This window comes from Anguilla rostrata, chromosome 13 (assembly GCF_018555375.3).
Source record: "Anguilla rostrata isolate EN2019 chromosome 13, ASM1855537v3, whole genome shotgun sequence".
Lineage (NCBI taxonomy): Eukaryota > Metazoa > Chordata > Actinopteri > Anguilliformes > Anguillidae > Anguilla > Anguilla rostrata.
Window position 1 is genome coordinate 20,819,479 of NC_057945.1, and position 27,212 is coordinate 20,846,690.

Here is a 27,212-nt window from a genome sequence, read left to right on the forward strand (position 1 = left end):
GCAGGAATCTGGGTCAATCCCCTGGAACACATGGTCCTCGACAGCTGATTCACAGGAAATTAAGGGTCAACTTTCACTAGCCAGTCACCTGTCACTGAATGCATCATGTGACTTCAGCACCTAATTTAGGAGAATAGATATTTTTATTGAATATGTTCTGGAATATGTTGTCTTGCTAACTCAGTTTCTCTTTCTTTGTGTGTGTTAAGAGAAAAGCGAGAGATTTGGAGAGGGCGAGTGACAGCAAGAGAGATTTTGTCATAATTTGTGGTTTTATGTAATATGTAAATGATTTGGCAAATATGGTTGATTGTTTATCGAGCTAAAACAAAAAAAAAAATTTATAAATGCAAAAAATGTAGTCTACTCAGAGCAGGGCTTAGTAGAGTACTGCCAGACCCTGGCCCTGGAAGTAAATGTAAAGAATATAAAAATATTGATCTTGCCAAAAATAGTGAAGAAGCTATTGCTCTGTCCTATTTTCTATGGGCCGAGAAAAACCGCTGTACTGCCACACAGTATTCCACTATGACTTGCTTCTCCACTCATTCAAACAATGTCTAACATCCATTAAAAACAATATCATCAAGAGTATCATTGACTGCTAGGTAACCAGAGCAATCATTTTTTCATCAAACATTATATATATATATACACACCATTGTATGTACCTATTGTATACACACATCCTTGGTATTGTCCCATGATATTATACTGGTGGAATAGTACAGAGTTAAGAGAGTTCTTCCTGTCTTCAAAATTTGTTATGCCGGATTCTACAAAATATTTAGGTGTATAACAGTTTAACATGAGGTGTGTTTGTTTCACTATTACATCTGCTAAGAGAATACTTTTGAAGGACTGAATCAGGGCCCGGTCCCTACCAGCAGTTATTGAAAGGGTGACATACACTCTCTTGAATACTGTAAAACAACTGATTTTGAGTTAACATGGAGCTTTTTATTAGGATGGTCACCCACAGACTGACCCATGAACCAGCCATGGAGGTGCTGTTTTGGATGTTTCTTGACTGTACCAGTGTGCTTTTTTTGGCTGTATTTGCATATATTGATCAAAGAAATGACTCATTTTGAACTCACTGCTATTTACTTATTTTCTTATATATTTGGCTGTTTATTTGTTCAGGTATCATGGACTTGTCTTTGTGGTGTTTGCTGTTTTGCTTATGGTTTGTAAAAAAATTTTGCACGCCTCTATGTCTTTTGTTGCCAACAAATAACTGTTAAAAACCAAATATGGCTGTGTTTCTGACTGACTACATGAGTGGTCTATAAGATGGCTCTGTTGCTCTAGGCAGTAATACTGCCATCATTGGTTCGGATTTTTCTTGATCCTTACATCAGCTTCCAAAAGCCTCTCTCTTTCTCTCTCCCACGCACTCTCTCTCCCTCTCTCTGTCACACACGAGTAAACATCTAATGTTCCTTCAGTCTCCCTCTCTTCCCTGTAAGCCATCCAGCTCTCCTAGAACCCACCCTGTTATCTCTCCCTCTGTCTTTCTCTCTTCCATTCAGTCCCGCTCTCTCTTTAAAATTCAAATATGCTTTAAGTTGTGTTATATACATACATCACTTTACTTAACACCCGCCCCCATAAATGAAATACACAAGTAACCCCCTCTCTCTTTCTCTGAAATTCTAAATAAAAGACACTTTAACTTGTGTTAAACACACAGATGACATAACACCCTCCCCCGCAAGGAAAAAGCACAAGTAACTTCCTCACTCTCTCTGAGTCTCTCTCTCCCTCCCTTCCTCCATCCCACACGCTTTCACTCTCTCTCTCTTCCACTCCCTTTTCGTTAGTATTAAGGTCAGTGATACTCAGGATCAGAGATGGGCGGTGGGATTGCTCAATCCTATTCCAGATTACTTCCTTTGTGTGATGTATAATAGAGGCATGAACATTCACTATAACGGCGGGATTATGGATCACAAAATCATAACACAAAAATAGACAGAGGGGCCCGGAGTGCGGGAGAGTGCTGGAGTACTGGCCTGTGCTTTTATAGGAAGGATAAAGATGGCATGATCACATGCCTCCTCCTCTAAAGCAGCCCAAGCCTATGCTGAGCACACAAAGCCTGCTTCTCCAGCTCATCCACGAGAAAGAGAATTATAAATATACAACTAAACAAGCCGCTAATAGATCCATGGGCCTGAAGGCACAAGTGTGCTACACCCATCCTGGCCAGACAATGGTACCTTCCAATCACCCACACCCTCCCACCACCAGCCTGCTATATTCCACACAGCCACAAATGTACATGTTCACTCAAAAAATGAATAGTTGGATTTACTTAATAAAATTATTAACAGTGGTTGCACACATTATTATCAATTATATGTGACTTCATGTGATTAAGTAGTTGTACAACTACTCAGTCAGTTGAAGTCATATATACTTAATAATACTGCATGCAACCACTGTCCATAATTTTATTAAGTAAACCCAACTATTAATTTTTTTGAGTGTATGTGTTTATGATATAATGACTTTGCAGGACTTGTACTCAGAATCTCTCTCTTGGGTATATCTCTAAAAATGGCGGACTGTGTGCTGGAAAATCAGGCTATGATGGAAAAGAACAGAAAGCCGTGTGACAACAGCAATGTAACATCAGCCTTGTGACATTAGAAGGGTGTAAACATCTAATGTGACATTAGCAGAACGACACCAGCAGTGTAGCATCAGCTCAACAACATCAGGGGTATTTGTGGTTGTGTTCGGGTTAACGTTTATAGTTTGTAATTGTGTTTACCTGCTAGCTAATCCCCAAGCAATTTTGAAAAGCAGTATTGCAGACCATACAACCTCGAAACAATATATCAGAAACAGGACCAAAATCAGTACAGCTACTAGCAGCAGACTGATCTGGAGAAAAACCAGCCCGTGTACAGGTCCAATGCTCAAAAAGCCCACACACAAAGAAAGTATTTATGTTGCGTAACACTAGAGGGAACAAGCTGGCCTCCAATGTTAGAGTGTTCACTCTTCTCTGTATGAGTGACATTAAACTGCAGCATTATGGGAAGAAGCAGAAGCAGATCACATGGGGAGGGCACCATAATGGCAGCACAAAGAACTGAAGTGGACAGCAATCTCAATTTTTATAGACCACCTGCACCACCACCTCCCCATCCCCCATTTTTATTCCCTAATTTGTAATTGCAATTTGTACCTCTCAAATCTTCAATATGCCAACCACGCCCACATACCAGCTGCTCTGCAGGAGGCGATTGTGCATCTGGAAGACCCAGTGACAATTTTACAGCCTGCAGGCCACAGAGTACTACAGGAGAGCCAGTGACTATTTTACCAGCCTGCAGGCCACAGAGTACTACAGGAGACCCAGTGATAATTTTACCAGCCTGCAGGCCACAGAGTACTACAGGAGACCCAGTGATAATTTTACCAGCCTGCAGGCCACAGAGTACTACAGGAGACCCAGTGACTAGAGAGACAGAGGTAGAGAAGGAGAGAGTAAGACAGAGAAAGAGAGAGAAAGTTGAAAAATAGAGCGAGAGAGTATTCTAAATTCTACAATTCAGGAATAAGTAATTAAAAAGATGAGCTTCACAACATCCCCACGTATTCCTTATTTTCTCATTATAAATGTTCCATTTTTGGTTAAACAAAAATAATAATAATAATTTAAATTTTAAAACTAATATAAAAATCAAAAATAACGAACTAGACCCAAAATAAAACAACAAAAGTTGGCCTGCTAACATAAGACAGAATAAGTCATACTATCCAAGGAAATGTAGGTATGTTTTCAGAATGTCAAGAGGGAAAAGGTAAAAGGACTGAAAACCTGTTTTAAACAAAAAAGAAAAAAGTGGAGTGCTCTCTGTCAGCTAGCCTGCACATTGAAGACACAGCAAGTCATTCTGCCCAAGGAAGTCAAGCTAGGATTTTTGGATTGTCAACAAGGAAGACACTACATTAAAGTGACTGAAACCCAAAATAAAATAAATATATACGCGACATTTCCAAAAGTATGTGGACATATTTCAGCCACACCCATTGGTAACAGGTGCATAAAATCAAGCATAGAGCCATGCAATCTCCATTGACAAACATTGGCATTAGAATGGGTCGTAGTGAAGGGCTCAACATGCCACTGTCATAGGACGTCAACAAGTCAGTTTGTCAAATTTCTGCCCTGCAAGAGCTGCCCCAGTCAACTGTAAGAGCTGTTACTGTGAAGTGAAAACGTACTGTATAGGAGCAACAACAGCTCAGCCACCAAGCACACAGAATGGAACTACAGAGTGCTGAAGCGTTTAGCACATAAAAATCATATGTCCTCGGTTGCAACACTCACTACAGAGTACCGAACTACCTCTGGAAACAATGTCAGCACAAGAACTGTTTGTTAAAAGCTTCATGAAATGGGTTTCCATGGCCGTGCAGCCGTACACAAGCCTAAGATAACCATGCGTAATGCTAAGCATCGGCTGGAGTGGTGTAAAGCACACCGCCATTGGACTCTGAAGCAGTGGAAATGTGTTCTCTGGAGTGATGAATCACGCTTCACTATCTGGCAGTCTGACAGACAAATCTGGGTTTGGCGGAATGCATAGTGCCAACCGTACTGGCCCAAATGGTGCCAACTGTAAAGTTTGGTGGAGGAGAAATAATGGTCTGGGTCTGTTTTTCATAGTTTGGGCTAGGGCCCAAATTTGAAAATTTCCCTAGCGGGAAATTTGAATACTACAGCATACAATGCCATTCTAAATAATTATGTGCTTCCAGCTTTGTGGCAACAGTTAAGGGAAGGCCATTTCTTGTTTCAGCATGACAATGCCCCTGTTCAGAAAGCAAGATCATTACAGAAATGGTTTGCTGAGCCTGGTGGTGAAGAACTTGACTGGCCTGCACAGAGCCCTGACCTCTACTCCATCTAACACCTTTAAAAAACACAGGGAGAGAGAGCTCCTGAACCAATTAGAGATGTTGTTTGTGGACTACCACGTACCACTACCAAGAGGGAATTATAGAAAAAACTGATATTCTGTTCTCTACCCCACACACATTGGCATGTCATAAAGCCATATGCAACACCTTTCCTTATGGTGAAAAAGCAGAGGGTTTTTTATGGAAGGCAAATTAAAGTGTTCGACCAAGAGGGAAACAAAGGCAGTGCTTTTGTAACTGAACATACAGTATATCACAATGGAACTGCTGTGATACAGGGTCTTCATACCAGGCTAAGTGACTTCCCACCATGTTTCCAAAATCTCAAATAGTCAAATAAAGGAGAACCAGAGCCTAGTACCTATGCACCAAGCAGAGAATCAGAGGTTCTGCCTCCCACTCAGCTGAGCCAAACAGCTACATACCTGTAGCTTCGAGAACACTAAATCCTGCAACATCAGAACTGAACCAGATTAGAGGCCTTAAGTCATTTGTTCATTAATTTTACTTTTTTAAAATATATACTCATTTTGAAATGAAAATCTTAGAACTTTACAGCTTTAATATTAAAGAGTAATTGCACTCATTGTTTCAGCCTGACTCCATCTACTAAACAATGTTGAAAAATGCTTCCTGGGGTGGGTGCAGTAGGTGTGTCCATCTCATTGGCATAAAGTATTCCCTATGCAAATTAATTGTACAGCATTGCGGTGCCTGGGTCATGAAATTCAAACTGTCAAACTAGGTGCTACAGATCAAACATGAATCAAGATTTAGCAATGACACTGTCAATTTCTCACCTCACATGTACTGAAACTAACCAGTATTTTTCTGCCATAAACAGTAAAATATCCCAGAATCTCACTTTATAGCTAATTTCAATTTTACAATAGAGACCAATCTAAACACAAATCAACTCAAACACTTCATAATCCATCCTGTAATCCATATTGTAATCAGAAACTGGTGCATTTGGTGAAGCGTGTCGTTCACCATTTTGCTTCAGCTGCTCTTTGATAAGAAAGTGTAGTAATCTGCCTGGCAGGGCCACTGGGGCTAATTACCTGAAACAGATGCTAGAGTCTCATTTCTCTCCAACTACAGCTCCTCTATCAGCATCACAATGCTTTCGGCCACTGGTGTAGGTGTTTATCAGCTAGACTGAGCTGACTAAAGCTGAGAGATTCGATCATTTAATCAGGTTTCTGATACTCATCCACACTGATCCACACCCTTTCACAGTGTATCACACACACACACCCCTTCAGTGTCACACACACACCCTCTCAGTGATCCACACACACACACACACACACACCCCTTCACTGTCTCACACATACAGATACAGTCACACTCTCTCAGTGTTTCACACACACACACACACACACACACACAAACACCTCTTCACTGTCTCACACACACAGATACAGACACACCCTCTCAGTGTTTCACACACACCCTCTCACAATCTCACAATGTTCCAGCTATCATTGTCTCCCTCCCTTTCTGTCAGACACACACAGATACACACTCGCACACACACACAAATATGCAATCTCTCTCATACACACATTGCGCTCTCATTTCCGGAATAAATGTCGCAGGGTGCACAGGCGCATTCAATGGCCTGGCGTATGGGTGCACTGGGTGTCAGAAATGGGCCGGATTATGACAAATATATTATCAGTGGGTGTGTCAGCACATGATCCACGAAAACCATTCATTGGCTTTTGAATGGGCTGTTATCAAGCACACATTGCATGGGAAAGCCCTGAAATTAGCAATCCGCTGGGCTGCGACTTATGCCTTAGACCTGTTCTGAGCAGGTGGGTGGCAAGGGCATGAATTGCAGACCAGACGATGGTCTGCTGCTCGATCTTGCCTGACACACTCCCACTTTGGCGCATGGCCAGTCAGGAAATGACAAACATACCACTTCGCCAGTGTGACGGGTCACAACAGGCCATGTGCCGGCCAGAAAATAGAGCCCATAGTCTCAATCGCACACTTTACTGGAACCAGGTGCCACGCAGTCGCACCAGCAGTCGAATTGGCGTCAGAAGAAAAGACGACTTTGTTGAAAAGGATGCGACACGGGGAAATATGGTGGTGGGTCATTGATGTTATGGAGTTGTTTTGCATCAGCTGGTCCTGGGGTTCTTGTTAATATCAGTGAAATCATGAATTTCAGCAATTACCAAGAAACTAGGGCCAAAAACATAGTATAGCCCCCAGGAAACTGAAACTCGGCTGCAAATGGATCTGTCCGCAAGACAATAGTCCCCAGCATACGTATATAAGGAACGACCAAAAAATGGTTACCTGACCACAAAGTGACAGTTTTGCAATGGCCATCTGTCTCCAGACTCTTACACAAGAAACACAGTGACCCCTTATTTTACTTTCCCCACCTGCCTCATTTTACACATTATGTGGCCAGGACACCCCTTTCACTCTCACAATAGATTCAGCCCTTAAACAAGACATCCTTTCCCAATGAAACACAGCATATCTGTTTCACACATTCACTAAAGCCTGTGGACCTACGTCTCCACCAAAGTCTGGCGCTCTCTCATTACAATTCAGTGATTCTATCTGTGATCATTGACAAGGCAGATACAGTGGATATGAATAACTGATGCCACAGATGCAAAGTAATGGGTGTCACTGATGAAGTGTGCTCAATACAACTAAAGGGCTGAATGGAGGGATGAGCAAATGGACAGATGGAGAAATGCATAGTGTCAGTGCAGACTCCTGTGGGGGGCATCTTTAGCAAGGTCATTCACTTGGAGATGCTTTTCCACTTTGCTGAGGTACAAAAGGCCTATGAACTGCCATCCACAACCTGTTGGCAACAAGTATAGTTCCCTGATCTGTGTGCTGATGCCCCCTGCTGTGGGAACAGGAAAGAGTAAGGTAGGCATTGTCTTAGAGTGGAGGTGGATGCTGGCTTAGAAGGAAGGGTGAATGTTAGCTCAGAGAGAAGGATGAGGATTGGCTTAAAGAGGTCACAGGCTTAGAGAAAAGGATGGGCATTGGTATACACATGGGGGAGAGCCTAGCAGTTAGGTGATTCCCTCAACAAACCTGTTCAGTCAAAAACACTGCTAAAACGGTTTCCTTCTGCTTCCAGTCAGTTCTGGTTGACCCCTTATTGGATACAATCTATCACTATCACAAGCTTTTAACTTCAGTACACTGTTTTGCGCATGCGTATGTACAAGTTACTGGTACGTTCATTCTCTAAACCTGAATGTAGCTGTATTAGCTATGAAGCTAACTAACAAGGCTCTGTAGTTGTAGCAAGCTGCTAACTTGCGAGTGATGGTAAATTTGGCTCACTTCATTTTGCGTAACTGTCATACTTGTGTGATGTTCACGGGTTGAATGCACTGTGAAGATCTGGTTGCACTTCTGTTTGTAATATTGGCAGTACGCCAGTTATAATTGCGATTTCCAATCTACCCCAGTGTACTGCTTCACTGCCAGCTTAATCCTTGCAGTAGGCCTACCTTTTCTACAGTTCACTTTCTTTAGCTAACTGCTTAGCTTACAGTGCTTTAGCCAGAAGGCTAATAACGGTAAGACTGTCCGAACCAGATCCTACGTGAATACCCACATAGTTGTGCATGCTTAGTTTTGTTTCCAATAACATGTTGATACGTACAAATGACACCAGTTCCGAAACTGACTGGAACCGGAAGGCAACCCGACTGGTGGTTGATACATGTTCCCTTAGCGGCTAATGCTATATTTGCTGGCAAAAAAAAATTGTGGCCAGAGGATAACAAAGACATTTTTTCTTGCATAACTAGGGACAGGGTGATACAGGTGATATTTCACCTATTTTTATATATGGTTGCAAATATGTTTACAATTTGCTGTCTTTTGTACGATCCCGGTCGACAATAGATGCTTGAATGCTAAGCTACGTGAAAACAGAAGAGGCGATACACTGCTTTTGTTTACTTCCGTTCTATGATCATTCGACAGGAAATAGGCCCATTCCATACCATCCACACAATTCCACAATATACCTCAGATTCTATAAACTCAAAAATATTCTATTACATCCAGAATCTTTAAATGACATCCACACAATACCATAACATACGTATGGCTGGTGTTGGGCAGATATTGGTGAGAGCCTTCCTCAAATGGCTGTTTCCCCATATTTCCTAGCCTGGATCTTCCTCTTGCTCTCAAACCTCCCTTCTCTGAATGCACTGGTATAAATGTCTATACCATTCACCTCAGTCTAAAACTGACACAATACAACACTAGGCAGATATGACAACAGACCTACAGGACAAGACCAGGTTATTTATATGAATAACAAACAAAATGGCTGCTTTACTGTCTCGCTCTATCTTGTTCTTTCTCTTTTACTTTATGCAGGAATCAGAGCTTGTTTTGGCTTGTAGATTAACCAAGCTGTATAAGGCACAGACAAGTATTTATACCCCAGCTGAATATATCAGTCTGTTCCAGAAAGAAACAAGTTCTGCAGCCAATTTACACATTTTGCTCGTTTTCTCAAGGCTCCTGCTGCTGTCTTCTGAGAAGAGGCTGCTGTTTGATTTTTACAGAACGAAGCAGCAACTCTGCCAATGTTTCAATTCTGCAAAAATCTGTCTAGTTCTTTTCATTTCAAACCAATTATGATCTCCTATTTTTTTCCACCCAAATTGGACAGAATCAACTGTTATAAAGTTGGGACACATTAAAGGTTTCGAGGTTTTACAGCCCCAGGGATTTTAAACAGGGCAGAGTGCAGAGGGGCAGCCAAGCAAGAAGCAATTGCTGCAGAGAGTTCTATACAACCTCTTCCCTCACATATATCTGTCAGGCAAGCCTGACTAATGATATTAGAGTAGTATTGTCTCAGCCAGTGCTTCCACTTTTGGGTGAAAAATTCCCGCATTAAACTTCCTTCCAAGCATTCAGGACAGGATGTTATTACTGTCAAGCTCTCCACTGGGCCAGATTTCCATAATTAGAGTTGACAAGGGGGGGTTGATAGAGCACAAACACACAGAGCCTTAATAAGGCACTGTCTGGAAGCCAATGGTTTTCCCGTCAGCCGCGTTCGGGCCGCCACGTCACCTGCTCCCGGCCCCCGAGGGGTCGCCACATTCCATGGGGCCATTAGAGCCTCCCGCTCTTCCCTGCGCCGTGCCGGCATTACCGCACACATCACTGAGCTCCCTCACCCCCACACTCCCCCTCGCGCCCCCTGGGCACGCAGCCATCATAGTCCACGACCCACAATGCACTGCGTGTGCGCTCTCTTTCTCTCTATCTCTCTCAGTTCAATTCAATTCAGTTCAAGTATGCTTTATTGGCATGACGTACTGTATTGCAACATATTGTCAAACCTTTATATATAAACAAACAATAAACACATTATGCTACAAAACAATATACCTTGACATAATAAACACAAGCAAAAGAAAATAAAATGAATATAAATACGAATACATAAATAATCATACAGTATAAGCAAACATTTTTTAAATATCTTTTTTACTGGTCTCTCTCTCTGTCTGCATGGGGCTGCATGATTAGACCTCAATTTGAATTTCACACCAATAATTAAGATTTCCTTTCTGAATTATTTAATTACCCCCATCATTTTTGTGATTTGACAGCTGCGCATCCCTGGTAAAAACGTGTAGATGTTTTCCAATATAGGTGTGAACCAGCTTTGGCACATACAGCCGGTTAAAAAATTAAGTCAGAATAATTGGCTGGTAAACTAGCATACACACTAGGCCAGCACAACATTACCTGGGCATCCTGGCACCAGGAAGATCCTCAGATGTTCACAGATTCGATATACCCTTCATATTACATGCCTGTGCATTCCTTATGCCCTCGCTGCTTCAGAACTATATGAGATTCTAGTTAGTAACTGCAGTTTCTGGTTTAATACTACAGCACAGAATACGGCCTTTACTGAATTTTCAGAAGATGCACCGAACCTGATTGTCAGCTTCAACAGAACCTGTTCAAGGAAACAAAGCCGAATGTCTGGTGAAGTGGTTTATAGAATTTGTAGTAATCATGTCCCCACTGGCTGTTTTTCTGCCTCAGTGAATCTGTGATTTAGCAGCAAACACAATGGCTTGAGACAGAAAACAGGTGGCGTGGACGTGGATGCAAACAATCATGTTCACACAAATCAGTCAGCAGCATTTGCTGCAGCCCAACTCAGAGCAAAGCCCCACCCATCACTCCCACTCAACACAAAGCCCCGCCCATCACTCCCACTCAAAGCCCTGCCCCTCAATCCCACACAACGCAAAGCCCCACCCCTCAATCCCACACAATTAAAAGCCCCGCCCATCACTCCCACTCAAAGCAAAGCCCCACCCATCACTCCCACTCAAAGCAAAGCCCCACAGAAGGAGCATGGCAAACCCCGAGAGTGAAGTGGTGTCCTTTTCCAATGCACAGCACGGACAGTAACCCTTACCTCCACCAGGTGGGGCGTTGGGTTGAACCCGCACAAGTTGCAGACCTGCGAGTGGCACTGGGTGCAGGAGTTGTAGTTGGGGGGCTCCGTGCTGCCCACATTCAGTGCTGTCTTGCACAGTGGGCAGCAGATGGCCTTGGGGGCAGGCTCTGGGCGGGCCTGCTGCTGTGATGGTGTGGCCTGTTTATGAGGGGGCGGAGTTTGTTGGTTTTGGGGTGGGGCCTGTTGATGGGGGGGTGGGGCTCCCCCTGGTCTGCCCGCGGGGCTGGGGGTTTTACTGGCAGCCGAAGGTGCAGGCTTGGCAGGGGATGTGGGTGGCGCCGTGCCCTGGGTGGGGTCCACAGATATCAGCGTGCTGGCCTGGTTCAGGAGGGACGCCCCAAAGCCGAATAGCTTCCCGAACGGCTGGTCCTGGGGAGGCGGGGGCTGCTTGGATGGCGAGCTCCCTGCACTGCGGGTATGGTCTTGGCGGCCGGGTGAGGGGCGGGACAGGTCTGGCTGAGAAGGGGCCTTGGCCAGGCCTGGAAGGGCACCCCCTGCAGGCTGGGGTAACCGCTGATCAGGCCGCGCTTGTGTGGCTCCGCCCGGAGGCCCAGCCTGCCTCTGAGGTCCTGGCGAGGCATGGGGAGAGGCTTTCACTGGGGGCGTGGCTTGTGTTGGGGGTGTGGCCTGGGCAGGGGGTTGGGCCTGTGCAGGGGGAAGAGCCTGTCCCTGGGGTGGGCCCTGTGGCTCTGGTTTGGCTTGATGAGAAGGAGAGTGGATCTGCTGCTGGCTCTTGGATCGTGGAGTGGGCGTGGTCATGTCCATCCCCAGAGCTCTCTGCATCTGACAGTTCAGACACAGCCACTCCTGCACCTGCAACACAGAAACCTATCTGTTACAAACACACATCTGCAGCATGCACACACACGCACACACACACACACACCCCTATCTGAAATGAATATGCCATCTGTTCTGGCCATTCATGTACCATTACTGCAACACAGATCCTTGAAATAGTGGTTTGCACTTTGTGTCTGGATTGCACTGTGTCTGTTCTAAGCTGTGTCTGTGCTGTATCTGTGCTGCCCTATGCTGTGCACTGACCTGCACTGAGAGCGGATGTGTTAGTCAGTGCTGCTGTGCTCCACTGGGCACTAATGCCCACAGCTCTAATTACAGCACACTGGCTGTACACAGAAAACCACAGGGGATCCTTAGTCCTTCAGTCACAAAAGGAGGATGCAGAACAGCCATAACTAAAGACATATGTATGAAACAAAAACAAATACACATGAATCCAATGCATACACTGTCTATCCAAATACACATGAATTCAATACACTGTCTAACCAAGTACAAATGAATCCAATACATGCACTATCTAACCAAGTTCAAATGAATCAAACACGTTCATTGGCTAATCAACTAGATATGAATCCAATACATATGTAATGTGAAACAAATATGATCACAGTACAGACAGCATTTCATGAGAAGGTGTGAGGGCAGTGCATGGTGCAATGAGGTCCACAAGCTGCCTCCTCACCTCAGCAGAGCCAGTCGTCTCCATCGCAGTAGCCACGAGTACAACACAGTGCAGTGAAATAGTTTCACAAGAGACTCTCATTATTTCTGTAAGTAAGGCCTGCCTCTTTAGATGTTCTCACATTAATACAGAAAATCACCCGGGTATCATCTTCAGGATCCAATTGCATTTATATTCAAAATAAAGACAATTTTCGATAACAGCCAGTTTCGATTAGTACATTCCGGTTCAGATTAATGCATATTATCCAGCCAGGTTCAGATTAGTGCAGATTAGTACAGACAGGTTTAGATGAATCTGTTTCTAATTAGCACAGACTGGTTGTTGTTGTTGTTATTCTTATTATCACTATTAATATTATTAAAACATTTCATTTTTATAGTCATCTCATTTACAGTAAAAAATCTCTTTACAGTAAAAATCGCTTTAAACTGGCAATTTGTTCATGCAGATGTGTGAGTGCACACTGGTTTATAAACATGCAGTCAAATTCTAATTAGCGGAAGCAATTCCGGCTTAGTTAAGCTCAGTACACAGGTGCACACTGGCTGTGAACGGTGTAATTGGGGTGCCATCTGGTCCCATGTGAAATATTAATGCAGCAGGCTGTTTTGGGTTCAGCGCCAAACCATTTACTCAAAGAGTTACTTAGATGTTGGAAGTGGTGACTGAACCCTACAATACAGCAGCTAACAGCCCCATATCTCATAACCAAACGTACAGTGCCAAGAGAAGGTGGCGATAAAAAAAAACACCGCACGCAGCGTGTGTTCAGTCGTGCTAAACAAAAAATGGTTGCAGCAAAAAATCCAGAGTTTTCGATTACAGAGGACCAATACTATGGAATAATCTCAGCAGAATATGTACAGCACAGTACTACTGTACAGAAATAACTCCTCTTTTACACTTTAAATTATTAATATGAAATGAATCGTGGAAAATATCTTTATCTGCTGAATTGATTTATATCTCAAATTCATTAGTTGCTTATTTTGTTTTCTTTATTTTCACTCAACAGCATTTTTTGTATTTAATGTACTTTTTAGTAATAATTTATTTCATAAAATACAATACAAACCCTTACACAGGCCCTTCAGGATTTGTCCAACCACTCGTGCATGTACATTTCTTACTTGTGCTCTGTACAATGCAATGAAGGCTGCTTACGGCAGAGAATAAGTGACATAGCTCTGCCCATGTGAAAACTGGACCATGCTAACCGACAGCAATGGCATAGCTCTGTAAGGGCCAATAGCCATTATCCTTTATCCTCCATCTTTTATCTGTTAGCTTTCATCCATTAGCCATTATACACAGTAGGCCAGCGAGAGACAGGCAAATGGCATAACTCCTGGCTTAATCCCCACCCCCCACCACAACCTGCAGGCGACCTGGACTGATGGTCAGGGCACTGCCTGGGGAAGGTGCAGTTTGTCCAGTTAAACATGTACAGAAAAGAGAGCTGTTTTTCTAATTTCCATTTATTTCATATATGTACTCTGACCTTACTGTTCTATGAATACAATGATGCATATACATGCTACCGAAGCTAAAATTACTGAAAAGATTTTCTCTGCAGCTTCCTGTGCTATTTCTTCTGTTCTACAATAACAAAACATTCCTTTCCCCTTTGCCTGCTACAATACAAGAATTATGCATTGCTGCCCTAGAAAATGAGACAGCAGGGAAAATAGCACATCACACTCTGTTTCCATATGAAATTTAAGGAAATACTGATGTCATTGTGGTGTAAATACTTAATAGGTCAGGAACCTGCATAGCACCTAACTCAATACTCATTTGTAAAATAAATACAGATGCTGCCATCCCAGCATTTCATATCACTTCCTTGACTCATTATCCCAACTGACAATTTGTGAGAAACACAGTTAATTTATGGAAGGAAATCTATGCTGATTTGACAAGTGACTAGCCATGTTCTTGGTAACGTACAGATAGTGGAAAGATGAAAAAAACATAACATTTCGATTTTAGGGTGAAATTTGCCATTAAATCCAGTAGCATGCATGATTTACAGACCATTTCACAGCACCTGAGATAACAGCATCTGCCCGACCGTTGAGTCATTCATTCCCTTGGTGAAATAATTTTTTTTTTAAAGAGCACCACAGAATGATATAGTTTTACTATTTTTTTACACTAGTGAAAGGGGAGGTTATACTAAAAGTCCCTTTTCATTTTTATTTATCAGTCATTAAGTACTGATAAAAGTCATTTTGTTAGGAATCAATTTTCCAAAGCAGTGACATGTATTATTACAGATCAAAATGAGAGGGTGTGGAGGATGCCTCAGGCCAGGGTCCATGAAGAATGTTTTAATTAGCGTCCTTGATGAGCGCTGGTCTTTTGGCAGAGAGGGCTTTAAAGTCAAAATCTCTCTCTCTCATACCCAATTCTGTCTGTCACACCATCTCTCTCCATCTCTCTCTCTCTCTCACGCTTGCACTCTCTCTCACTCTCTCCGTCACTCTCGCACTCTCTGCAGGTGCTGACAGGCAGATCTGTTTTCCTCCTGGTCGTGGTGAGTAAGTTGGCAGCGCCTCGCACCAGGGAGAGCGGCCCGGGCCTGTGCCAGCTCAGAGCGCGGGCATGCTGCACTAACCCTCCCCATAGGGGCATGAGGCACGGTGCCACCCATCTGTCAGAACACGGTCCTGCTGCAAACCCACATACTCACAACCTGGTCCTGTTTCCTACCCAAATATCAGAACACAGTCCTGCTGCAAACCCACACACTCACAACCTGGTCCTGTTTCCCACCCAAATATCACACTGTGGTTCTAATTACAACCCAAACTCTGTCATCTTCCTATGCTCATTCTAATACATGCATGGACTGCATGCACCCTGACCCTCACAGTCCTGTCCAATCCCACTGACAGTCTCACAATCTTTTTATTTAAAGTATTGTTACTTGGACAGGTAAAGACAGAGAGTACCAATCATCCCTTCTGTGAGCATATAACTTCTTCCCCAGTGAGACAACATCACTGAACACCAGGGATAATAATCACACAAACATACATACATACACACACACACACCTCCCTCTAGCTTCTGGAAAATAATCAAATCATACACCAGCACATGCTTGCCTGGAATGGATTCACTCTCACCTCCCTCTCACTCTTTATTTTCTCTCCTGTGTTCTCACACTTTATTTCTCTCTCCAGTGTTGCAATCTTTGTAGGGGTGAACAGCTAAATTTTTCAATAGAGAATCAGCCAAAAGCCTGAAGGAATGATAATACCATAATACCAGAAGAAGAATCATTGCTCTTACATTGCCCCACAACCATGGTAACTTCCCCTATCAGCTTTTGAGTCTGTTCACTATACTAAATACCGAAATAAAATTTCTGAAAATGTTTACAGAATGCTTGGGAAGATTCTCCCTCGGGATAATGTAATGATGAAAACGGTCCACACCAGAAGAGATAAGTTCCTGAACGGCACAGACAATTCCAGAGGGTTTTTAGTATATGCAGTGTGCATCATTACCGATCAATCGCATCCTGAAAACACAGCTGAAAACACACCCTCAACTCACGCCCTCAGATATAATAAAATCCCCCAATTGTGCTCATGTTGTTGTGTTGTGTATGTCAAGTGGATGTTTGGACTCTGTTTGTATTCTTACCGACACCCCACTGTGACAGCAGTGCACTTGAACCAGTGCACTTCAACCTGAACGGGCACAGCAAGTATCCCTACAGTCTTTCACACAATCAGCCTGTGTCAGTTACCCCGCACAGTGCTTCCCTCTCATTCTGCCACATTACAGAGTCTCCGCCTTTTTCTTCAGCTCAACAGAGATTCCTTAATTCTGATTAAGTAAGCTGGAGTTAACAGCACTGTGACAACTAAACAAAGATATAAAAAACACAACCAACTGCATAAATTAAACAGTACAAATGTGTTCTTCAATTGCAGACGCATTAAAATGGCTTTCCTGCACAATCCACTATCACATGGAACGTAACTCAAAAATGACTCATAAAAATTCTGTGATTAATGAAATGTAAGTGCAGCCATTAACTTTAATATGGATAATTAAAAACAATGTTAAATCTAAATTATTGCCGCTGAAGCAGAGACATATAATAAAAACTTAAATGCTAAAACAGCCTCAAAGACCACAGCATCTAAGCTACAGTCTGAAAGCCCAGCCTTATAACCACATCACGTAAACCACAACCTCAAAACCACAGCCTACCTCAAAACCACAGCATATGAACCACAACCTCAGAACCACAACATATGAATCACAACCTCAAAACTACAGCAAATAAACCACAACTTCAAGATGACAGTACATAAACCACAGCCTCAAAACCACAGCATATGAACCACAACATCAAAACCATCGCATATAAACCACAACGGCAATACAAGAGCACGTAGCCCACGGCCTTATAACCACAGCATATGAACTGCAACTGTGAGGTGGGTTTGGGGTTAAAGAGCACACCTGTATGAGGTGAGTGTGGGGTAACAGTACCTGTGTGAGGTGGGTTTGGGGTTAAAGAGCACACCTATATGAGGTGAGTGTGGGGTTACAGTACCTGTGTGAGGTGGGTTTGGGGTTAAAGAGCACACCTATATGAGGTGAGTGTGGGGTTGCAGTACCTGTGTGAGGTGAGGGTTGGGGTTGAAGCCGCACTGGTTGCACACGGTGTTGTGGCACTGCGTGCAGGTGTTGGAATTTGGCGGGTCCTGGGCAGTCAGCTCGGTCGTGTTGCACACGGGGCACAGCTTGCTGCTGGGCATGGGGGCGATCTGCGGTACCGAGTACGGGGAGCTGGGGGCGCTGCCCGGGGACACCGCCGGAGACCGGCCCGTCCCCGCTCTTCCGGCTCCGCCCCCGTCCACCGGGAGGGTCAGGCGGGCGGCGTGCTGGCCCTGCCCTGACCCGCGCTGGGGGGCGGGGCTCTCGTGGGTGGCGAGGCGGTAGGGAGCTCCTGTTCTGCTCTCATCGGGGGACGCCCCTGGCTTTGGCCCCGGCGCGTGCTCCATCTGGCCTGGCCTCCCGGCAGAGCTGCAGGGGGGAGAAGCCTGAGGTCAGCACTGAGGTCACACAATGATAATGTCACATAGTGACAAAGTCTCGCAGTGATGAAGTCACACAGCAGTAGTCACACAGTGATGAGATCACACAGCCTTAAATTCAATAATTTTTCTCTTTTTTTGAGAGGCTGGAATTACAGGTTTCCATCTGACATGACTTGTCAAAAATGACAAAATGTTCTTTTAATTAAGTCTTTTTCCCATACTATTGCAAACATAGTTTAAATTATTATATTAAAGGTTAACAAAGATGCAATAGAAAATGCTATGGGACTTGAAATCTAACCATAAATCTAACCCAAAATCTCAAAACTATACCAGTCTACAGATACATCCCTAATGTTTTCTTAACCTTGCCTCACAATCAAATGCAACTATCAGTTCACTAACTTAGTTGGGTGACTTCAGAAATTAACAAATTTACCAATGAAGAAAAAAAATATATATATATAAAAAAATAATTTAATTTTAAATGACAGTAAAGTACAATTAGTGATTGACTCTAGCCCAAAGTGTTATCTGCCATTAGCACAAAATCACGGCAATATAAATATGAATGTGAACCTTATATAAACGCTATGTCAATGTTACAAGCTGAAACATCAGTCCATTTTTCCATGTTTTTTTTTCTTCTTTATCAATCTTCCATTTTATCCACCTGTAAATCAAATAACACTAAAATAACACAGAAATATCATATCGTGCAACACCATAATAACCCTGTATCAACTCAGTAACAGGTCACACGCACTCCTTCCTCTCACTCCCAAGATGCAATTCCCAGCACAAGCTCATTTCAAACGCAGGGGGGTCAAAGGTTCCACCCGACCTTTTCTTCTTTTTAATAATGCCGGTGGAAAAAGCAGCACTCCCCCCTGTGCTGATAAGCTGTGGGATTCTCTGCATGGTGAGAGAGAAGTGCCTCTGTCCCTGCAGGCCCCTATACCCCTCTCTCTACAGGGCCATCTGTGCATGGATTTATTCCGCATCTAAGAAACGCTCTTCGCATCGGCTGTCTGCTTTCCCCCGGCTCACGGACAGCGGCATCTGCGTGAGCTCCCTGCTATCAGCCACAGGAAGTGTTGTCGCTGTTGAGTGTCAGTAACAGGAAGCAGTCTGCATAGCTGATTAAAAAGACACCGCCACCCACCCCGACACTCCCCCCACCCCCCGCCTCCCACCTCCCCTTCCCCAGTCTGTCCGTCCATCAATTCGCAGAGCTAGCTCTCACCATCTGACCAATATCAAAGACCACTTTCATAATTTGTGCAGAGGAAGAAAAATGCACGTGTTTGTTTTTCAAAGAAAGTTGGTTTCTGTGGGCTCTTCCATGGTGGTTTGTGTTGACTGACGAGAGCCCGTATCAGCTGGAGCCCAGCGCTAATAACGTCTCCTTTCCCTCTCATTCTCTCCCTCAGCAGCACCTAAGGGGATTAACCAATGTAATTAAAACAAATCTGCACTTTCTCCTGTCACAACAAGAATGACGACATCACATCTGTGTCCTTTCCTTCTGGAAACGTGAAGGTGACGGCATTTCCAGGATGAATATACTCCACCACAAACAAGCCTTCCAGGAGGAGAAAATAAATTGTGTGCAAGCAGGAAGGTGATTCAGAGGAAGGGTGTAACTGGAACGTGTGAGTAAGGTGTTTCAGGCCTGGGTGGAAGCAGTGCTTTTGTGAAGCCAGCTCTATCCCTGCCGTTCTTAAGCATGTCAGAAAGAGCTGAGGCCAGAGTTCAGAGCAAAATGCTCTATGAGGAGCGTACACATATAACATGCATACATGCAGTTCTGACAGTAGAGGGTTTTATGTGAACACTGTCACTGCAGTGTGCCGTCTCATGCATGAATCCATATCGGCCAAACCTGCTCCTTAACAGGAGGCAATTCATACTGACCCCTGCCCTTTAATGAGGGCCTGTTCGTATTGGTGCCCCTAAACAAGGGACGTTCTCATTGGTAAAAACTGCATTAATGAGGGTGCACTGGAATGTTCATTGGAGCTTTTCGTTAGGGTGCTCTGTTCCACATGCAGGGGTGGCTGCAACACAGAAGGTCTGTTAGTGAGTGCCGTATCTGCCAGTTTACAGAAACAACTCAGGGCCTCCTGCCTGCATGCTAAAAGGTATGAAATATCTCTTAGTAAACCACGTTTAATGTGCAAATAAGTGATTTATTCTGGAGGTGTTCCCTGTCAGGAGGTAATAACAAAAGCATTTATAATAGCTCATAATAGCTAATGATTCCTTCTTAAACAAAGCACCGTACCCTCACTTGGAACCACTGTAGCATACAAATATTGCTTAACTGTGGTCTATAACCCTATATCATACTAATATACACACAGTACCCAACACACTGACCAGGAACTCTAACATACATATTGCCTAACACTGATCTATAACATCATAACACTATATCCTGCTAAAATACAGTCCTAAAATGCTGATCTATAATAGTATACCAATAACACTATATCTTACTACAATACACAGAATGCTAAAACACTGATCTAAAATAGTATATCTATAACACTATATCACACAACCATAGTCTGAACACAGCAATCTATAACACCACATCTATGATGTTATATCACACTATCATACATGTACTGTTATGGTGATGTTCCAAATCCTAGATGAAAGTTAATGATGAAGCAATAAGGACAATCAAGTAATCCGATATTTATGTGGATTTATTGCAGCGTCTACCTGATTCTATATCTAGAGTAGAGCTATTCTTGTCCGGTGTAGGCCACCTTGGATTCCCAGCTTTTTATCTTTAGTCAATTCCACTGGCTTCTCCCTGTGGAAGGGAGGTGAAATCTTGCAATGTGTCACAGAGGCTTTCACTAGGTCCATGTTCACAGCCTGACTCTCCCTCACAAATCTGCCCCAGAACAGGTTCCTACAGTGCAGAACTGTTTGAAATTAGCCATTTAAATGTTTATTGTGTACATATAATTGTCTACTTATATTTTGAGATTTCATATCTATCTTAATAGCAAGAACAAAACTTAAATTAACTGAATTCCTATTAAACTTAGTTATGAATCTTCTCCAATATTTCATTAGCTGTGTTTTGTATATTACTCCATGACTTTTTTTAAACTGAAAACTCAGATCAGGAGCTAAACCTTTGCGCTTTTGTCTTGTGAACACGTAGCATCTGCTACATAAGAAACAGAGACGGGCTGCAGACTGTTACCATGGACTAAACTGAAATATCTAAAGAGATTATGCATCCCACCATATTGAATCCAGTGAATCCAGAGTGCAGTGCTCTGACCCGTGCTCAATACTACTGCCACCATGTATGAATACGCCTGTTTGAAGTTTCTGAAGGCCTCCAGGGTATTATGTAAATGTACCAAAAACCACATTCCCTTTAACATGCTGAAATTACCTATCACACATATTAACTACACCTAAAATGGCTGTGTAGATAGTTGCTTGCTTGCTAGCGAGCTAGTGAGCTAATGTTAGTTTCACTAACAGATCACTGCCCTAAAGTCCAGAGTCCTGGGCTCTGGCCACTACACTACATCACTGCCCTCATGTGTGAAAACTGCCTAAAACTTTTGACACTGATGTTCATTCTGTGTTTATTGAACATTTGCTGCTACTTTCCTCTGTTGATGTAGCATCACTACAACATTATGCTTCACAACAAAATTCCCTGTCAAAAATCAACTCTGATAGAGTACATTTAACTATATACTTGCAGTCCCTACTCTCTACTAAGCACTAGCAATGCAGTTAGAGTTGATTTAACACTGCAAAATTTCCAGTCAATATAACGGCTCAATTACACCGTCCCTCTACAGTTAGTAAAAAAGACCCCCTTACAGCATCAAACCGCATTTGGTAAAAAGGCAAAAGGCCAGTGTCCACAGCTCTGTGAGTTTTAAATAGCCATAAGAGCTCTCATACAGCACAGCCCCAGTAGGTTTCAGGCTGTGTAGTGCTTGGCGGAGGTAAGGTGAGAGACTCAGACTCACACACAGTTGTCACTAACACACAGAACATCCCATAGCAGCCCTGAAAGAGCGCTCCCACACCCGATACACCCTTTAGACAGCGCCACACAAACTCACACACAAAGGGTGTTTCAGCATGTTTCAACTGATGCAGACGTTGTATAATAAAGATTATCAGACAAAAAAGAAGTGAGTGTGTGAGACAGAGACTGAGAGCAAGAAAGCCAGAGTGAAAAAAGAGAGAAAGAGAAAGAACCATTGTGTTTATATGTACACGTGTATGTGTGTTTGAGCCCATGCGTGCATGTGTGTGTGTGTGTGTGTGTGTTTGAGCCCATGCGTGTGTGTGTGTGTGTGTGTGTTTGAGCCCATGCGTGTGTGTGTGTCAGCTCACTTACCATTTCCCTAGGGTGGTTTTATGCAGACTCACTAATCTATGGTTATTAATCATGTTTAATGTGCAAATAAGTGATTTATTTTTGTGTTATTACCCTTCCTTGCAGGAGGTAATAACAAAACCACTTATAATAGCTCATAAAAAAACACTTCCTCATACAATAACTTAAACAAAGCACAGGACCCTTACTTTCCACCACTGTGACATACATAATGCCTAACACTGATCTATAAAATCTCCCACTTACACACACAGGTCCTAACCCTGACCAAGCAGTAGTTGGCCGAAATAGCTAAGTCAGTACTTCCTGATTGGCAGACTGCATCATTAGTTTATGATTGGAAATAGTAATAGTGCAGTCAGTAGTTTCTGAATAGAAGTAACAGCAGGGTCAGTGGTGTCAAGCCTGACTGATAGCAGTAACTCAGTCGGTTATTTCTGACTGGTAGTAGCAGTGTGACCAGTAGTATCTGTTCTGACTGGCAGCAGTAGCTTGGTCAGCAACTGACAGGCCATAAAATATTGGTAGTAATAGCCAGTAGTCCATGAACAGAAATAAAGCAAAACCATAGCTCTCTTCCACTGTGAAGATATAAATATAATCACATGATCTACTGCACTTCAATGTTGCCTTTAATACTGCAGTACAGATGGAACTTGTATTAAATAAAGGTACTGAAAATTGATGTTGATAAAGGTGTGTTAGATGAATAAATGAACAAATGACAATGCCAGACAGGCACTCAGCCACAGGCCTAGTTATCAGCTGCCTGACTGCAGCTTTTCTCCAGCAGTCACTAACCACACAGACAGACATGGGCAAGCTCATCCAGGCTTCACAAGGGTATCTATTCTGACAAACTACCACCAGCATATTATATCCTCCACTGTATATAAAACATTCAATTATACTAAACATATTTTCATCCCCTGCACTCTGAAGATCTGATTGCAGTGTATATATACAGTGTATATGTATATGTGTGTGTGTTGGGGGGATGAGGGGATGTCGTGTGTGCACGTGGTTGGCTATGCACGTGTGCCTGCGCATGTACCTGTATGTCAGTGGGACGTGTTTATGTCAAACATGTCAACAGAGAAGGGCAACAAGGTGGTAATCTGGGCCATTTTGCCCCTCTGATTCAGTAATGGCTTCTTGTGCTGGGATGGTGGTGAGGCAAACCCTCTATCTCAGTTCACAATCTCTGTCTGGCCAATGCTGCTTGAGGTTTATAATAATAGTGTCTTCATAAAGGTAAATAGATTATTAAAAATGTTAATAGTAAAACCTGTGCACTCCCTTACAATGTTTGAGAGATAGAGAAAGACAGGAAGAGGGAGGGAGAGGGCAAGAGAGAGAGAGAGAGAGAGATAAGCTTTTCTCACTGCATGTGAGACATTTTGTTGAAGACATTTAGATTTTTTTATTACACTGTAATTAATAATTAATCGAAAAGAATCCTCGTTATACAGTCCTGCTGGGTGAATATTGGCTGTGGCATGAACAAGATATCCGCATAAATACATTCACTGTAAAACGTAGCATTGAAATCAGTGTGAAAATACAAATCATTTCTATCACCACAACTTTTAGGCCATATTACCAGATTTTCAACTAATTAATCTGAAACGGTCAACAGCAATGTACAACCGTACGTTCGCATATACTGTATATAACAACGGATGATTCCTGTATTCGTTAAATTGTTCATACATGCGAAATGGAAAAAGAATCCTTACGAAAACGGGCTTCACACACGCCCTCGGCTCGACAAAACAACACCTAACAGTCTACTCTGCTTCTGAGCGTGCTGTGTGATGTGTCATCACTTCAATAGCTCACGCGGGAGGAGGGCCACATAAGCGGTAACGTTTGCACACAAAACTACAACACACACACAGATTCACTACCCAACACTGCTCGTCAGGAGAGTCTACAAGCACTCTCTAATATATTAAGATATGAGAAGTGCGGAAACTACGTGGTTTGCAATGCCACAATCAAAGGTTCCCTCCCCATCATAAATCAGGTCTTACACATACACGCGGAAACGACACATCCAGCACACAGCTTGCGCGAAATTCGTCGATTAATTGATATTTTTATCCCCTCAAAGATGGGAATTTGTCTACGGAATCTAATTTTTACCCATCTAGTTTATTGTGTATCTTTTTGCATTATTTGCATAAAATTCACCGACTGATCGTGTTTGTATATGTATGGATTCAATGCGTGCAATTGTTCCCCTGAATTTTATTTTACCCATTCCGGTCGCTATGTACAAACATGTTAAATTTGATCGTATAAGAAAATACGCAATTGTGCATATCGCATACGTGATCCCAATAGCTTTCATTTCTGATGCAATTGATTATTTAATCATGTCAGAAGCAAGCGATACACCACCTGAAATATACATTACAGTGACAATGCATATTCAGAGCAGCTTTAAACTGTACATAGTGCCCATATAATAAATAAATAAAGTAAAAAAATAAAGAAATAAATAAAACAGCAGCATCATTTTTCACACACAAATGCAACATTCATGCTAGATAGATTGTGTGCCATGGCTGAAATTGGAGAAAAAACCGCGGTTCCATTTAAAAACATTAACTCCTTTTATATAAATGGCACTGTAGAGAAATGCCCTATTTTCTACCTGTTAATCCCCGGGCCCGGCCCAGCCGCTGGTCCGCTCCCGGCTGGCGCACCATTACTGGGCTTGATGAGCTGTCCAGATCCCGCTGGTGCTGAAATGGAACCCGGAGCTGCCGCCGTCGGTACAGCGGAGCCTGGTTCCCCCGGCTGTCCGCCTCCCTCGAGGCTCGCTTCGTTCCCCATGGTCTCAGGAAATGAGACGGTGCAGAGAAATTATATTTATTAACAGTTTATTATATTAAAATAAAACTGAGAGCTAACTCAACGCGGCTCCTCTTCCGCCATCATCACCTACAATCCACCAGCTTGCACGGAGCACGCGCACAGACGGGGAGTCATTTAGAGCGCGCGCGCTGACGCAGGGATATCGAGTGCGCGCTCGTGCCCAGGATCTCAAGGCCGTCTTGTAGCCTGAAGGTCCAGGTAGCCAAAACGCCAAGAAGGTCCTTATGATAGCTTAGCCAGCTTAATTACCTGTGAAAAACATTGACAATATTTTTTTATCAAAAAAATGTGAATAAGTTTCCTTGGTTCAAATAATTACTGATGAAAGAAAAGGTAGTTTGGCAAATAAAAAGGCAATTACAGATATCATTTGGGATTCAAGCATCCTGTTGTAAAGAAAACACTTCTTATTTGTAATTTTGGATTTTACTTTCAATTATTTTTTCTCTTAAATAATTTTATATGCTATCATATCAATATTTTCAGCTAAAATGTTTCTGTGATTTAGACAGGCTAATGTCTGCCATTAGTGCGTACCACACACAAAATTTGTCAACATTGTATTATCAACAAAAAGGGAAAAACTAATGCATCATATTTTTCCAGATGTGAAAAAAGTTTGTGTTTATATATCATGGGAATAAGGAATGTGGAACCACAGGAGTGTGATCCCAAAACATGTGTGATTATTTTTTATGCATATTCTGGAGTAAGAATGTAACTAATCAGCTACCACAAGGAGCATAAAATTGAGGGTAAACACCTTCAGTGTACACAGGCCCAGAATTCTAAATGTAAATGGATAAGCATTGTAATTCTGTGGCTATACAAACATTATAATGTTGTTGGTATAGGCGAGATATGATTGTAATCCGGTGTTAAATTAGCATTCTAATGATGTAAATTTGTGAGATATCATTGTAATTCTGATGTGTATATGAGCATTTTAATTCTGAGGGCATGCACGTGTGACAGCTGTACTGTGGCAGAGAGGTCGATTGTGGTCAGTCCAGCCTGCAGGGGAGCTGTGCCCAAAGAGCAAGGTGATGCTGCCACAGCACTGTTATTCTGATGTAGTTGCCCACATTGCCCTGTCAGCGCCGACTGCTTTGAGAAGGCAGTCAGTATCTATAGGTATCCTCTCAGTACTGAGCACTGAACTCCTCTGCTATTACTTGGCACATGCCCACATCTATTTCTGTTATTCTTGTGTAGTTTGTCACTTGGAACAGGTTCAAAATGGAATGTTCCTTTTTCCCCTTTTCATTACCCACCATTGTGGCTTTCTCTGGATGGGACACAGATGAGTCAGAGAGTGTGAGCTCGATCTCAGCAGAGTGCCCGCTGCTGAACCACGATGACGCTAACCATTCTTGTGTAAAAACATTTGATTCCAGTCAAGGATTACCTGGCCAAGACAGGTGGGAAACAGTTCAGAATTAAACCATTATAATGCAGGCTTCAGCCAAATTTTCAGCCATCTAGTGGACAAATGTTAGGAGCGCACCAGGTTAGTAAATAAACCATTCCTTTATTGGGGGGGATTTTTGCCATTGTAGTCGTGGTAGTAGCATTAGCAGTTATACTAATAACAACAATAATAATTATTATTATTATTTTATTATTATTATTATTATTATTATTATTATTATTATTATAAGCCCGTAGTTTCTATCTAGCTAGTGACAGTGTACCGATATGGGTAGTCCAACTATGTATTCAGCAATAACATTCAGCCTATCACAGCACTGAGCCAATGACATTCAACCAATCAAAGCATTCAGCCAATCACCGTCACACAAGCTGAGCATTCAGCCATGACTAAGATCTCACAGAAAAATAAGTCTCAGCCCTCCGTGCTCTTAGATGACATGAATCCATCCTACAGTAGCCTTTCAT

The 27,212-nt window shown here is 42.8% G+C and overlaps 1 protein-coding gene across 1 annotated transcript in view; it reads right to left on the reverse strand.

Annotated features, from left to right (window-relative positions):
* bsnb (bassoon (presynaptic cytomatrix protein) b) overlaps window positions 1-27,212 on the reverse strand; it is a 63,548-nt gene that overhangs the window by 33,580 nt on the left and 2,756 nt on the right. The window contains exons 3-6 of the mRNA XM_064304223.1: window positions 26,588-26,721; window positions 25,090-25,562; window positions 17,606-18,014; window positions 11,426-12,280 (exon numbers count right to left, since the gene is read on the reverse strand). Coding sequence (XP_064160293.1) covers window positions 11,426-12,280; window positions 17,606-18,014; window positions 25,090-25,271 — 1,446 coding nt within the window. The 5' untranslated portion in view covers window positions 25,272-25,562; window positions 26,588-26,721. The remainder of the gene's footprint in view (window positions 1-11,425; window positions 12,281-17,605; window positions 18,015-25,089; window positions 25,563-26,587; window positions 26,722-27,212) is intronic.